General features: G+C 39.7%; 1 protein-coding gene across 1 annotated transcript; it reads left to right on the forward strand.

The window, feature by feature from the left end:
- Window positions 1-11,983: 11,983 nt before the first annotated feature.
- Window positions 11,984-15,514, forward strand: LOC124062093 (muscarinic acetylcholine receptor M2-like). Its single transcript, XM_046394593.1, has 3 exons — window positions 11,984-12,323; window positions 13,203-14,078; window positions 14,552-15,514. The coding sequence occupies exons 1-3, from the start codon at window positions 12,153-12,155 to the stop codon at window positions 14,861-14,863; spliced, it is 1,359 nt and encodes a 452-aa protein (XP_046250549.1). The 5' UTR covers window positions 11,984-12,152; the 3' UTR covers window positions 14,864-15,514.
- Window positions 15,515-16,332: the final 818 nt, after the last annotated feature.

Below are 16,332 nucleotides of genomic sequence, written 5' to 3' on the forward strand. Positions count from 1 at the left end.
CAGACCATCAGGCAACAAGTCAGGCAAATCAGCTGCAATAAGATTGCGGCACATGTTTGTTTGTTCGAGTAGGTATGAGTATGCAACACATGAGTGGGAGGGTGGCAGATCAGAATAATGTGTACTTCATCTGTGTTGTCAGTGCTGATTTGCATTGAAAGCCTCTGTCATGAGCAGCCATGGCTCCATAACATGTTTGCATGTGCAGCTCAAACAGACGCCTTTAGTGTTGAAAGGCTAAGGTATTTGAGAATCTAATGTCTTAAAACAGAACAAGTAATTACGGTATATATTTGGATACAGGTGAAAGAGAATTGATTTTAAGTTTCTACATAAAAAAACTTACATTTAATACAGTGTTATTTACTTTCTTAGATTTGTTTAAATTCTAAACTGACATGTTAATAACAAAGGTCAAGTTTGAGAGTTCAAAAGGTTTATTTGTCATTCTAACAGTAAAAATATAGGGTTGAAATTATATACTTAGATGCTTTGAATGATAAGCTTTACAATTAACATAGAATTGGCAAATAACAGGAAAATTACAGGGGGGGGGCAGAACAAACAGCAGTACAAAATAAACATAAGGCATACAGATTTAAGTCCTCTGAAGAGGTTTAAGCACCACTGGTTTCAAAAATCAGCTGCTCTGATGGTAAAAGACCACTGCAGTGTTAAGCATCATTGTCAGGTAATGAAAGGACAAAGTGAGGCTCGCAAATGTGGGGTTACACCCTGTGGTTAAGCTTTCTCCATAACCACATCCAGGAATTCAAATGACTGGCCGATTATTGTGTGACTCAGCTGTAAGAGCTCTGTGGCCAAAAGCGCCTGAAATCTGTAGAAGAGAAATTAACTGAACATGCATTTATGAATTGTGCTGTGATTGTACATGAGGTGTTTAATAAATAAAAACTGATAAGCGCTACTCTTATCATAAAGGCCACAATTGTCTGAATTTTCTATATGATCATGAGAATACACAGGCACACGTGCTACAAATATGGAGAAACATGAAGTCACAGACAATGTCTTTACATGTCCCCCTTTTTCATGGTCAGAATTAGTTTGACCTCTAGTGAACCATTATATTGGCATTGGTTTTCTGTATAAACGGGATGGGAAAGGGTTGAGATGTGGTCAGAATTCATCTCCTCATTTTACATATGATTTCCATTGCAGATGGCCACTGCATCATGCAAAAGAGCACCATATTTTTTTCCTAATCCACTCTAAGTGAGCATGGAAAGATTTTCCACATGTGAGCCAGGGAGGCCATCGGGTCAACAATACAAAACCTTTTTTTTCAAATAATCAACAAACTGAACCAAAAGACAAGTCAGGTTTCCAAACCACACGGTATTTGTTGAGTTTTTTTCTGAGCTGATATGGGCGCGTGCTATTGTTGCCATGACATGATACCCCCACCCCCACCCCCACCCTAACCCTCAAACAACAGGAAATGTTTTGACTCTTTCAAATGATGGCGTCTCATGAGTGTGAGTTGAATGGTGAAATGAAAGAGCAGCTTGTCAGCATGTTCCACAGAGATCAGGGCCTCCACGTGGGACCTATTAGTGTGTGTATTATACAGACCTATTGTAGCAGAGCATTCTTTTTTCTATTATCTAAACTTAAGTCAGCTTGTCCTGTGAGATTCAAACATAACATCAAAACAAACTGTGAAAGAACACTGGCCAAACACTCAGTGTGTTGTTATCAATCAGGAGTCAGTGGTCGAGGAGGGAGATTTTTATAACAATTCACGATGCCATAGACAGTCCTTCAGTAGAGATGGAGTTCACATTGCTGGAAAAAGTCAAAGGTAAATTACAGATTGCAACTCTGAAGCAGGTTTTTTGCATGTTTCCCTAGCTATCATTACGATCACAGAGTCACAGAGCTCATTCAATCCTGTAAGTGTCTACTTATTTCTGCACTGGAGCTGTGCTTAGTTAGTGAGCGACTTTGATTTACAGGCTGGTTAGACTTCCAGATTCAAGGTCTGGTTAATATTATTTTTACTTTGCCACATATTTTTTACTTTTCTTATATTAACACAGTGGAAGACAAGTGCTCTACCTCACAGCTGTCTGTAGGTCTGTGAGCAGGGTTAAGCAGGAACGTATTACATGTGGTAACTACAATCAGCTATAATTACATTTGAAAAAAATGTCATTAGATTATAGTTACACTGTCGAAGATTACTTGATTACATTTTTATTATGTCCTTAAAATATGACAGTTTTAAAATAATGATTATTTTTTGAGCAGCAGCAACACCTGTACTTTGTAACGCTAATTTAACTCCTGTTGGATCCGTTTCCTCAGTAAGTAAGGTGCATTATTCTCAATGTTTCATTCTGAAGGGATTAAAAAGTATTCAGATTACGTGTAATTTATATTCAGTAACTGACTAAATTTCAAAGTAAGGTGTCCCAGCCCAGTCTGTGAGCCAGCCAAAGGAGACTGACTGAGAGAGATGAGGCAGACTTTATTCCACCAGATGGCAGCAGAGACATGAAGTAATAATCAGACTGACACATGAGAGCTGATGACCAGCATCTGAAGAAGCGACTTTTAATGGGAACTTTTTGTTACGACAACAGCTTTCACCTGCATTTTTGTGTGACGGTGAGGTGGCTCTAACTGCATGCTAAAATGGCATTTCTATTTAACGTCAGATACAAACAGTAGATGGCAGTGGATCCTCTGAAAGATGAAAGTTGTTATTGTTGTTCAGCCCATTAAAAAAAATGATCCCAGCCATAGATTGGGGCTTTACTTTTTTTATTTTTAATATATATATATATAAAAAAAACTGTGTCTGTGGTTTAAATAAGTGCTTTTAGGAAGAATGGAGGACCTAATGAAATATGCTGTCAAAGTTGCATTATGAGATTAGAGTCACAGACCAAAACATCAAACACAGAGGGATCATTTATCTACAGGTGACAGTGGTGCCAGTACTTGACCAGAGTCCATGTGGCCCAAATCCCAACTGGGTCTGAACACAGTGATGAATTATAGTCAGTCCTTGATGAAACATCAGAAGAGATTAAAATGTCACGATTCGCTCCAGGCCCAGAGAACAGTTACGGTAAAAGTCTGTGTGTCATCAACATTAGCCTGTTAGTGCATGATGAAGTATATAATTATGTGAGCAAAAGTTGCAGAGTGACTTTGAAGTTTTCGTTCTCTTTTCATGATACATTTTTCTGAATTTCCACAGCTTTGTTGATAACTGAATGCAAGAGTAAATTTCAGAAAATGCAGGGCTGTCTTGTCAGACGTGCTGCCATTGTGTGCGGCTCCTCTCCATTCAAACAGCTGCTCGCGCTCCAAGATGACCTCATTTCCCCGCAGCCTTGGGGCTTTGCTTCATATAGTGAAGAGGAGAGAGCTTCATTGTTACCTTTTTTTTTCATTCCTCATGCACATCAGAGTGGTATCAACTTTTGAAAGAGAGGGTTCTTCTTACTGTGAGGACACTAAGAGAGATTTTTTTTCAGGACTTGGTGCAATACTAAGAAACAGAGGAAGTTAGCAAATGTGTGGTAATAATAAGAAATGAATGAGAGAGATGATGCTGTGTGAAAGGCAAAGTGTATGGGTGTGCAAGGGGTGATGGCTTTTATCGCTCACTGGTGTGGCGCAATAATATACATCATATGCCCTGTGGCAGTGCATCCTTTATGGTTTCTGTGTGTCCTCCTTTCTGTGGGTTCAGCTCTAAACACATTCATTTCAGCTCATAAATGAATTCAAGTCAGTCTGTGTTGGGCTTTTGAACATGGGTCAGCTTGCTTCTAAATCCACAGGAAAAACATATTCCACCTGACACGATGAAACAACGAATGAAGCCTTTGATGAAACTAAGACCTTTAGCCTACCCATTCACATATGCAGACACTAATTCAGAGTCCTTCACAGTATGTTACCATGCAAGGCAATCGCCAGTAGCTAGCGAGGACTTGACACGACTGTACGACCCTTATGAATTATACATTCATTGTCGAGCTTTAAAACCACGCAAGCCATCGCCCAGAGGAAGCATCATGAAAGCGACTCTCAACTTATGTTATGACATTTTACTTGGAGTCACAAGAACCACATACGTGCCACCATATAATGCACATGTGGTCTCATTATTTCATAAAACATAAATTTGGAAAAGCATCTCTTTCTGCTGTCATGGTACTGTTAAATATGTTGGGGAAAAATTTCTCATTTGGTTGTCTGTAAGACCAACATTGATTCTTTCAGCAGAGGTTACATTACATTGAATTGGAGAATTTGACGAATTAGATGAGAAGATCAAGACCACACTCATGTCCACGAAGAGTCAGCAGACGTTAGCTTAGCACAAAGACTGCAAACAGAGAGGATACTGAGCCCAGCTCTGTCCAAAGGCAACAGATCCCACCTATCAGCACCTCTAAAGCTCACCAATCAACATTTCATCTCAGGGAACTATGTGTCACAATGCTTGTGTCCAAAATAATTTCCCATTATATAAGTTGCATTTAATGTATTGTCTGGTATTTGATTTGAGGTTCTGAATTTGTGTGAATTCATCTACTCTATTCAAGAAATCCACAATGTGTCTGTGGCCTGTTTACTGCCTATAATCCCACGACGCAAAACAAAATTTTGCAGATGTGAAAACTACAGTCACATGACACAACAGCGTTTTGTGTCGATGCAAAATGAAGATAATGAGTAAGTATTAATTTATTGCCCATCAGGGAGTGATTTTGAACTTGTTTCTTGTCCAGGTGCAGTTTCTTCTACCTAGCAGTTGCTTTTTCCGCTCTTTATGCTAAGCTAAGTCAACAGACTGCTTTCTGTAGGTTAATACTCACTGTACATGGCATAGTACTATCGATTTTCTCATTTAACTCAGAGCATGAAAGTAAATAAGCATTTTTAACAATTTAACCTTTAACGATTTTACCATTCACATTTTGCCTCTGCTTGTTACCAGATACCAGATACTTAGAAATATAATATTGGAAATCAAGAAGACATGCCAGGGGGTCTCGGAAATTGGAAAAAGGAGATTCTAGCAGACAGGAAACCAAAGACATACAAACCCAGACACACACACACACACAGTGGAGACACAAAGTCAAAGCCTCATATTGATTTATGTTTATGACAAATGGTCAAACAGCAGAAGGGAAACTCATGGTCGTGGACACACCAGTCCAGTCTCAGTCTTCCACGACAGAACTCCCCACATCAAGCTGATGAAATGACAATCTAATATTTATCTTAAATAAATTCATAAATAAATAAATATTATATTCTGATTACACAGAATATTAAAGGTGGAGAATTCTTACACAGTTTACATTATATCTAAGCAAATTAACCAGCAGACCAATGCTGATGTGATCAGTGTGCAAAAAGTCTGGACCAGCACAAGCACAATAAATCATGTCATATTGTCTTGTATCAAATCGTGTTTACATGCCTGGCTCGTGCCTGTGCGATGGCAGTATTCTCGTTTCATTTGCAATATTGTTTTGTGGAGAGGGACCATTATTCTTTGTGGTAATTCCATCAAAGTAAGGTCATCCGCCAACTGGGGCAGACTGCGTCACAGGTTTGGTTAAAAGGTCAAAACAACAGAGTCTTAAAGGTTAACGTCCTGCAGCAACAGAATAACAGTGTGACCCTCTCCTTTCGTCCTCTTTTTTTTTTTTTAATAGCGTTTTACCATTTTATTTCATGCCACAACCATTCAAACTTCTCTCCACATAATCGCCTACAGCTTTGTAACACAGGAGAATATGATGCGTTTGTGTTTGTTCGAGGCCAGTGCTTCCCATGGTCCTGAAACAAACATCTCTGTCTGTCTCTTGTTTATTCAAATTTGCGACCCTTGCTTAAGGGATACAACACAACAGTCACTAATAGCCCCAGTAACCCCTCCCCACTGTGTCTGTCAGTCTTTCTTTCTGTCTCTCTAACACACAAACACTCGCACACACTGCTTCTTGTCAGAGGAGGAGCGACATCAACGCAGGGTTTACTGACTGCTTCTGTCTCTCCTCCAGTGTGTCGACAGAGGTGAGAGTAACATGGAGCAAACAGCTCAGCAACAGCTCAGCCATGTCACTGCCAGCAGAAAAGGTAAGAAAACACTTCTATGTGGATTTCTGCCCAACTGCTGCAGGTAAGAACACTTTTTTAAGAAAATTACCCTAACTCATGGAGCAGCGACCTGGAGCAGATTTTAATATCTGTTTGCTGAGTACACTCATGTATGGTTTGGCATTTATAAAGGCAGAAAATATTTTTTTCTGTATGTGGATTTTCACACAAATCCCCTTGGGTCTTAACTTTTTTAACAATGTGAAGCTTTCTTGTGCTGTAGAGTAGAAATTCTAAATACACAGAAATTACAAAAAAAATCTACACTATAGTGTTTATATGAGAAAAATGTCACTCACAGACACTGCAAAAGTCCAGGAAGATAATGTGATATCTTTATATCCCATACAATTGATTTTATATTGATTGAAATCAACCTCTCCACATGCAGTTTCAGCGTCCTGTGGAAGTTTCTATTTATTGTGGAGGAGATTTGTGTTTTATTCTTCCCCTGAGGCTGTTTTAGAAATGTTTAACTTCAATGTTTCAATCAGCCACCAGCATCAGATCTCGTCTCTGGATTCCCCAGTCTCCATGTTCCCGAGGAATCCCCCCCGTCACTCTATGTTTGTGTTTAAGAGGGAAATTAGATTTCAAACAGGCAGCTCTTCCTTGAAAAGTGTAGGCCTACATGATGAAATCGAGTTTTGTTTTGTTTTTGCTCATTAGCCCTCCTACTCCTTGACCACATGATTACATTTACTCGCATGGCACTTTTAAAAATACCTACAGCTTTTACAGATTATTTTCACCTTTTCCTTTTTTTTAATGTGTTATGTCCTCTGTACCTTATTATTTCAGACTTAATCCTTCCACCCTTGTCACTCTGGCCTTCTCTAGTCTGTACTTGTTGTTTTCTGGCTCAGTTGCAGGGTTGCACTGGACATTTAGTGGTTTTTCTCTTCTCTCTGTTACACTGCTGTGCCAGGCCAAAGCTCAGGCTGATGTGAAATTTCCCACTCTTCAAATTCAGGACACACTTCTCTGAAATCACAACAAGCTTGTGTGGAAATCCCTCTTACTGTTACTGTAGTAACTAGTGCAGTAACCCCAGGAACATTCACTTGAAAATGCTTCCCTGAAAAATAATTTCAAATGTTGCTTTTACAAATTAAACAGCTGTGAGCCCAAACAGTGCCTCAGTGTATGTTCTGCATTTCTGTGGGTCATTTTATCTCAGATGCATCTATGCATATTGTGTATTTACATGCTTTGCAGATGCTGGTTTTGCACACATACAGATTTCTAATTAGAAACATGTTTGTCCTGTAAAAGTAAACAATAAAAGACATTTACAAGATAAAGATCTATTGTGCAATGAATTAATTATAAACTGCAACACTTTGATCCCTGTAGTCATTAAATTGTCTTTCTGGTGAAACTGTGTACTCCTGTGTTTCCACACCTGTCTTTTCTCTGCAAACAAGCTGTTTGTTTCACTAGTTCATCTGCTGGTAACTACTGACTCTGCAGCTGGCTGTGGCATCATTCAAACACAGTACTGACTTTTTAAAGCCGAGCTTACCCTGCCAGATGAGTACTACTATATCCTAGAAGCATATTACCGGTACAGCTGTTGCAGGCAGCATCTGCTGGATCTAATTACTTTGTTTCTGTGCCTGTCAAAGAAATATTGTTTGCCTCCGTGACTCTCTCCAGTAGCCCTGAATTAGGAAGGTCCAGTAATGTAGGCCTTATTAGTGTGAATGTAAGGGAAGAAGTGAGGATGGGCTCATGAGCAGGCAGTGGTTTCCCACTCTGTTCCAAACCAATTCCATACAACATATATATGCAGACAATTTATTTGTATAGGGCCTTTCAAAAACTAGCCAATTAAAAGTGCTTCACATAAGACATGAAGACATTAACATAATGTTCCCTTGAGCAAGGCACCTAACCCGCTAACTGCTCCCCGGGCACCTGACATGGCAGCCCACTGCCCCGGTGTGTGTTCACTGCATGTAGTGTGCTGTGTTGCATGTGTGTTCGACCAGGGGTGGGTTAAATGCAGAAAAAAATATAAATAAAGTTTGTTCTTCTAAAACACAAGGCAATATAAAAAGACAACATAAACAGGATTTTAAAGTATTAAAACAGAGTAAAATAGAGCATTGTTTAATATTTATCTTTGGTTTCAGTTATCGGAACAGTTATCGGAAAACTGGAGAAAATGTTGGCACGTCCTGTTTGTTCATAATTAAGTTAAGACTGTGGTGCCAAATTCATTCTGGGTTACTTCAGCATTTTGGTTGCACTCACAAGGTTGGTTGTAAATGTAGGCTACAGTTATATAAATGTATGCAACTTGCTCCGCATTTTATAACTATTATTGGATTTACTAATAACAGTCAATAACTAGCTCTCAAAGGAGAAATGCAGGAAAAATAATAGCAAGAAAATATTCAAGTGTACAACTATTCACATACCTTCGGCATAAACTGTTTCAAAAATGCACCATATGAAAAACACAGATGATATACCGTACTGCAGCGGTTAAGTTCTTTTCAGGTTCTCACCACAGAAATTGAGGTACCTGGCTGGATTTGGCCTGCTGGCCTTGCGTTTCACCTATGTGTAATATATTTTGTTGTATTCCACAATCCGAGTTAGTGAGAGCATGTAGATGTTGAACAGAACAGGGTCCGAAAATGAAACCTTGGGGAACTCCAGACATGTAATTACTAGCCGACACAAAGTCATCCCTGTCCTTCGAGCAGGATTCAAACCAGTTTAGCTCTGTGTCAGAAAGTCCCACCCAGTTATCCAGTCTGTCTCGTAATATGTTATGGTGGACTGCATTGATGGCAGCACTGAAATCTAATAATACCAAGCCTGAAACTTTCCACTATCTTTGTTTAAATGGTTGTCATTCAAGATCTTAACAAGAGCAGTTTCTGTGCTGTGGTGTGGTGAAATCCTGACTGGAAAACATCGAAACAAGGCCCTGAAGATGTTTGAGTGGCTTAATAACTGCACTTTTCAGGACATAGCCTGAGAGTGGAGCGTTGACTAATTGCAGAAGAGCTGATGCCATGCAATGAGAATATACGGCACAAGGAGGATTTCCAATGTGCAGAATTTTCTCCAGGGTTGATAGGAATTATGTTATGCTCGGTGAACTACTTTCAAATGGACTCAAGGACAATACAGACCCATACCTGAACTGACAGAGTTTCATCAGTGAAGAGGAGAAATTCATTGCATTTTTTTTAGGATTGAAGCTCAAGGAGTTGCTGACAAAGGAATAAGTGCTGCACTGTCTCAAATTAGGCTTGATAATTAAATACTCCTATGAACTCCTATTTTAGCTTTTCTGATTGTTCTTTGAAATTATCATTGGTTCGCACATATAGACTTACTAGATGTCTAGGTATTTTTTATTACAGGTATTTATCAGATAAGGAAATTTCTCTCAAATGTCACAAACAATAACACCTGGAAAGGAGTAAGTTTTGCCAGTTTGTCTCTTTAGATGTTTGTTTTCTCTTGTGCTGCACTTAAGACCTTTTGTTTCTTCCAGCTGGAACACTTCATATGACTAACATGACAAAATGTATCACCAGCCATCTCCACCTCTGCATCCAGGAGATATTTTAATGGTTTTGAACTTATTGGAACTTGGTTTTGAACTTGCCAGCTGTAACGATAGGATAGATCTGTTGATGTGATCTGTTGTTTATGCCCACCTTTGGCTGTCTGTCAGATATCTGGATCAAATTTGGCTCATCTGAATCCATATATTTTTTTGTCCTCTGTGGAAGTACAGTCTTGTGCTTTTCTTAAGGTTTTACACCTACATTATCTCAGCAGGAAGAAATCTCATTCATAATACATGAATTCACTATTTTTATTTTGGTGAGACTTGGTTTTATTTAAAATTTGTTGAGGAGAGATGACACTCTGCTGTTACAGGATTTAATAAAATTTAACATTAACCTCACTGTTCTGATGGTTGTGAGAATGTGAGATATCCAGTAAAGTAAATAAAACAGACACAGTTATGTGTCCATAAAAACTCCTACAATGCAATACAATCAATGCATCAGGGCCAGAGATATAATAATTTTTATTTCATGCATGTAGGTCGGTCATAATCACCAGTAATTGTAAATCAATGCAGATTTAAGCGCATTTTCCTGATAATACTTCTGTGCTTTTAAAATTATGGAGCCAGGACTGTAACTGAGTATGTATACTTAATGATGCTGCAACTTTTATATATGACCCAGACATAAGACCTTTACAACTTTATGACCTTTACAACATTTACAACTCCAAAATGTAATTGTTTACACAGTAAGGACCTGTTTTGATCCCAACATGGGGGGTGACACCCTTTTCTGCAATGTGACCAAACCAACTAACAGTCACAGAACGTGAAAAACAAAAAACAAGTCCTGAGAATTACAGCTTAACAAAACCCTCACACACACACACACACACACACACACACTTTGATGAGTAAGTGATAGAGTTAGAGATGCTGTAATGAAGTTTTATCTGGCAGCAAGAGCAGGAAGGAAACATCTCTCAGGTACAGTATGATGTTATCATGTGGCCTAATGGAGTCACTTACAAGGTTTTAGTAGCATGCAACAACCCTTGTGGTCTCAACTAAGTGTCTTTACATTGATTTTCTGATCACAATACATCAGTTAATCACATCGTTATGCTGTGCATATTGTGGGCCTATTCCTGATGTTTCTTGGATTTTAACATAATGGGAAATGTGATGTTATTTTTCCTTAATTGTGATGTTTTGCTCTTTGTTGGCTTTCCTGGGGCCATTCTGAATACACAATCCATTAAAAATACAAAAGAACAGGTATCTCCATATGCGCATCATATGTTGTTTCGTAGATGCTCTTATCCAAAGCACTCAACAGCACCATAAGTGCCTGGATTTTTAGCGTGGGTGGCCCCAGTAGAAATCTGCCTGTACACTCACTTAAACTGCCTTTCATAACTCACAGAACAGGTAGTTCCAATCCCACCGTTTTCTCTCACTCAGAAAGCTTAAATCACTCTGCAGATAAAGTCTTCAGTCTCAGAAAATCTGCTCTGTTTTGACATTAAAACCAAAGCTTCTACCAAGGTTTATTTGGACATCTGTCTCAATGAGCAAACAAATAAGCACACAGAGAAGCATGCATGCACATCCACACATGTTCGGTATAGCTTCCCAAATGTAAATGCAATTTTCAGACCAGGCAGTACCTATTTCATATCAAGGGGCAGAGATGCTGTTCCGAAATGACTCCTCTATGCTTGCAGGATCAACATAACAAATTGACATTTCTGAATTGGCTCTCAAACACAGATTACATACTCTCAAAGGGCATGGCAGATGTAAATGAACTCTCTTAGTGTAGGTGACCTCGTTAGATCCCATTCAACCTGTCAGGTCAAATTTGATCAGACTTCCAGGTCACTTAAGATGTGGTTGATGTGGCTTGAAAAAAAAAAGAAAAAAGAAAGAAACATTCATACAAGTATACAAATAATACGAACCTAGCATCATCCAAGTGTAAAATGATTTGAAAGATCACTTCTTTTGATTCCATTTAAGACTAATCACATCTACAAATTATCTACACTACAGCGAGTTGATTTAAGATAAAAGACCTTCAGATTTCAAGCATTTAACTCCAGACTAGTTTTAGACAGCGTGTTTTTCCTGACATGAGTATGTGGGACACTGCTGCTGCAGCCCTTGTTTGCTCACCTGTCCATCTGAACACCTGGGCCAAGCCATGAGCTCAAAACCACTCAAGCACCTGCCAAGTGTTTACACACTTACGGTTACGCATGGCTTTGCATCTGTAAATGTGCAGACAGATAAATTCATGCACAAATAAGAAAGAACTGTCATCACAAAAAGGTAAAATAGTCGCAATGAGGCTAATTATTTCATAATCTTTGTGTTTACCAGTTGCAGATATGATTTGAGCCTGAAGCATCTGTGAGAAGTGCATCCAAAACCAGACAGTATGGAGACTCTGAACCTGTCCTACACTGCCAACACTAGCAATGGTGATAGCACCAGCCTCTTCTCTGGAAGCCCATATACAACTGTGGAGATTGTACTCATCATCCTGGTGGCTGGATCTCTGAGTCTAATCACTGTCATTGGAAACATCCTGGTCATGCTCTCTATAAAGGTTTGGGTTTTTTATGATTAATGAGTGTGTTTCAAACATTAATCTCCAGATCTCCTGAGAAGAACACAGAAGACTTAGAGAGATAAGAATACACCATGTGAAACCGTGTGCAGAGTGCTGTCTCATAGAAACTGATGGCCAATTGCGTAGCCTACAGTATGGCTGCTGAAAAGCATGTAAATTCAGACATAAAATGTATGTAAAAAAATATCATAAATCCATGTGGCATATTTTACATAAAGCTCCTTTACCTCCTCCCACTTCGGTATGTACTCTATAACTCTCATGTTCATCCATCCATGAATTTTTGTGCTGCCATTCTTCTTCTTCCTTTTCTTATTTTATTGGTAGGTGCCATTTGATTGATTTGTGGATTACATACTTTTTAAGAGCAGCTGCAGTACTTACAGGAGGTATGCTGTTGTCATTAGTAACATCTGATGATGTGAGTTTAGCCAAACAAAATGGCAAACTTAGAAGACCAGTAATATAACATCTCCAATCTCTCTTTCTTTATCTGTTTTTCCATGTACTGGAGTGAGCTGTATTCAGCATGCTATTTATTTATGCCACTAAATAGCATGCTGTATCTAGCATGCTGTTTAGTGGCATAACAGTCAACAGGGGTCTCCTCACTGAACACTACACAGTATCTACCATGAACATGACCAATTGATTTTAAGAGCACCGATTCAATATTGCGAGTCCTTGGGGCCTTGGAAATACATGAGCAAGCATGAGTGTGAAGTCATTTGGACAAACGATTGTTGAAAAAATTGAGGAGCAGGTAGACACACAGACAGAAAGATACTTCCTCTATTTTATTTAGGTTGAGATTGAGATTGCACTGACACACTGTTTCATGTTGTTTCTCTGAAGGTAAACAGGAATCTGCAGACCGTCAACAACTACTTCCTGTTCAGCCTGGCCTGTGCTGACCTCATCATTGGCGTCTGCTCCATGAATCTCTACACTGTCTATATTGTGATTGGCTACTGGCCCCTGGGAGCAGTGGTGTGTGACCTGTGGTTGGCTGTTGACTATGTTGTTAGCAACGCCTCAGTCATGAACCTTCTCATCATCAGTTTTGACCGTTACTTCTGTGTCACCAAACCGCTCAGCTACCCAGCACGCCGTAGCACCAAGATGGCAGGCCTGATGATTGCCGCGGCCTGGGTCTTGTCTTTCATCCTTTGGGCTCCAGCCATTTTGTTCTGGCAGTTCATCGTAGGCGGGAGGACTGTGCCGCCAGGTGAGTGCTACATCCAGTTCTTCTCGAACCCAGCGGTGACATTTGGGACAGCCATAGCAGCTTTTTACCTGCCGGTGGCCATCATGATCTACCTCTACTGGCGCATCTCCAAGGCCAGCCGCAGCCGCATGAGGAGGGACAGCCGGAAGACCTCCGGCACCAGTCTGGGAGAAGGTCCCTATCACAGTCAAGAGGAAGGATGTGAGTGCCAGAACAACTGCATCACAACAAAAGAGGCTCAGGAGGAGGCTGGAGATAGGAAGGAGCAGGAGCAGGAGCAGGAACAGCAACAGAACGGAAGAGGGCCCTGCAAGGAAGTAAAAACTGACCGAGGCAACTCCACAGCAGACAGTATCCACGCTTCAACGTCTAAGGACGCTGTGGTCCCTACATCATCTCAGAAAGGCACAGATGGTGGGGAAAAGACAAATCAAACACAGCCACCTTCCCCAGAGAACTCAGCTGCTGACAGACAAAGTTTGGTCACAAGGACACTGTTTAAGGTGAATTTTTCTGGTTGCTTTTCAATATAGCATCATCAAAAACTGTAGTGTCTCTAATCCTTTATTTTATTTAAATATGTGCAAAACTAATAACATTCTCTTCAACCTCCAATGTACCTCATATTTACTACTAACTGGCAACTTTAGTATGCTAATACGCTAAACTCACACTGAAAAATAATTGTTTGGTTTTACAGCCCATTACTACTACATTCCTTTGTCGAAAACAAAGGTAAAAAAGAGGTCTTACATTGGGCTTACATTCACCTGATTGCCAGAAATACGACTCAGAATGACAGCTAAAGCTACTCCATCTCTGATTGCTAACAATTTACTAACAAGTTTGCCATATCAGCTTCATATGGTGACATCAGTTATGATAACAGTTTGTTCTCCATGTTACCAAAAATTCAATCAATGAATACGACTTTAAAGGCATTAAAAGAAAGATGTCTCTTGCTCTGATTTGACAGGTAACTAAGCAGAATGCTGTGGCAAAGTGGAGAAGGAAGGGAATTTCTTCCAGGGAGAAAAAAGTAACGCGCACCATCATGGCAATCCTGGTTGCTTTTGTTGCCACATGGACACCGTACAACGTGATGGTCCTGATCAACACTTTCTGTTCCATCTGCATCCCAAACTCCCTCTGGACCATCGGCTACTGGCTCTGCTACATCAACAGCACCGTCAACCCGGCATGCTACGCCTTGTGCAACGCTACCTTCAAAAACACCTTCAAGCACCTGCTTCTGTGCCAGTACAAGAACATACGTACAGCACGGTGAGGGCGAAACACTGACTTTATGATAGATCTTGTAAAATGAGGTGACACGGTTACTGGAGAGAACATATTGTTAAAATATAGATTAGGTGTGTTCTTATTGTGCTCCTACTCCATGTCCTTCTCGGTGGTAGAACTTATTCCTGCTGCCATTGAAAATAAAACTGTGCTTCACATTTTTAATTCTACAACACACTTGACTTTAATGATTTTAAAAGTACTTGGTATTGTATTATAATTATCAAGACAAGTCATTCTGGTGGGAATGCAGTTTATTGTAAAAAGTACATTTGACTGAGTTAGCTGGGATTTTACTTTGACGGGATGTTTTCCTGTTTGCTCCTCCTCCTGCAGCTTGTGCAGTATGTTCTTTCATACGCAACCTGTTTTTACCCCATCAGTATACTTGTGGTAAATGTGACTGTTCTGTGAGCAAAACAGTGATCTTAACTCTAGAATAAAAGTATAAGTCTAGTCTAAGAAGAAGACAACACACTATATAAAGAAACACACTATTATTCATACATCACTATGTAAAAATGTGCTATTGTTAACACAGAGCTGTGAAACAGGAAAAATCTGCCCAACAGAAATATTCTTCTATTCAAACTGAGTTAAGAATGAGAGAATAACTCTCTCTCTCTCTCTCTCTCTCTCTCTCTCTCTCTCTCTCTCTCTCTCTCTCTCTGTGTGTGTGTGTGTGTATGTGTGTGTGTGTGTGTGTGTTTCCTCTCTGGTTTACTTATATTAAGCGAATGACATCTCTGTAATCCATGTTGTTGTGTAATGAGCCCAAATGTGATTTCTGTCCATCTTATCTTCTGTCTTCATATAATAATATGTTTCCTGTAAATAAAAGCCATACGGACAGAACATTTAGTTTGGCTTTCTTTGTCACAACCTGTCTTGAATGTGCTCGGAATTAAACTGAATTAGAGCAAAGAATAAATGCATGAGTATGATTAATTGGCTCCACTGTCACATTACATTACATCACACCACATCAGGCTCTAGCTGGGCATCACAACCTTTCCCCAGACGATGCTGGGCTGCTGCCTAATGGGAGGAATTGCACACTGCACCACAAATCAAACTGAGTGCAGCGCTGCAGCAGCACACTGGATGAAACAGGGCTAACCCAAAGGAGCAGAGCAACATGTCTGTACGGCAAAGCTGCAGTTACTTTTACTTTGCAGTGTTGTTACTGACACTGCTCAAGAAGAAGGTTGAAGAAGGTTGACCAAAGATGGCGTCTGTCTCTGCAAAGCATGTCATCTCTACAGGAGCAGAACAGGAGAAGAATAGAAGCTATAGCTTCATTCTAAACAGTAAAAATGAAGCAAACCGCAGCTTATGGATGTGATAAACTTTAGCTAAGTATCTAAATATACAAGCTATGTCTTTCCTTTTCTGACTGACATGCACTACTTTTGTTTTTTATGTAACCTTGATCCTAAACAAGCATAAAAGATG

The sequence above is a fragment of the Scatophagus argus genome, chromosome 7, assembly GCF_020382885.2.
Source record: "Scatophagus argus isolate fScaArg1 chromosome 7, fScaArg1.pri, whole genome shotgun sequence".
NCBI lineage: Eukaryota > Metazoa > Chordata > Actinopteri > Scatophagidae > Scatophagus > Scatophagus argus.

Excerpts from the sequence above, each read along its gene's own strand:
- LOC124062093 (XM_046394593.1), top strand. The coding sequence starts at position 12,153 with ATGGAGACTCTGAACCTGTCCTACACTGCCAACACTAGCAATGGTGAT. Across the intron at positions 12,324-13,202 it reads TGGTCATGCTCTCTATAAAG|GTAAACAGGAATCTGCAGAC; the intron begins GTTTGGGTTTTT and ends GTTTCTCTGAAG. Across the intron at positions 14,079-14,551 it reads TCACAAGGACACTGTTTAAG|GTAACTAAGCAGAATGCTGT; the intron begins GTGAATTTTTCT and ends CTGATTTGACAG.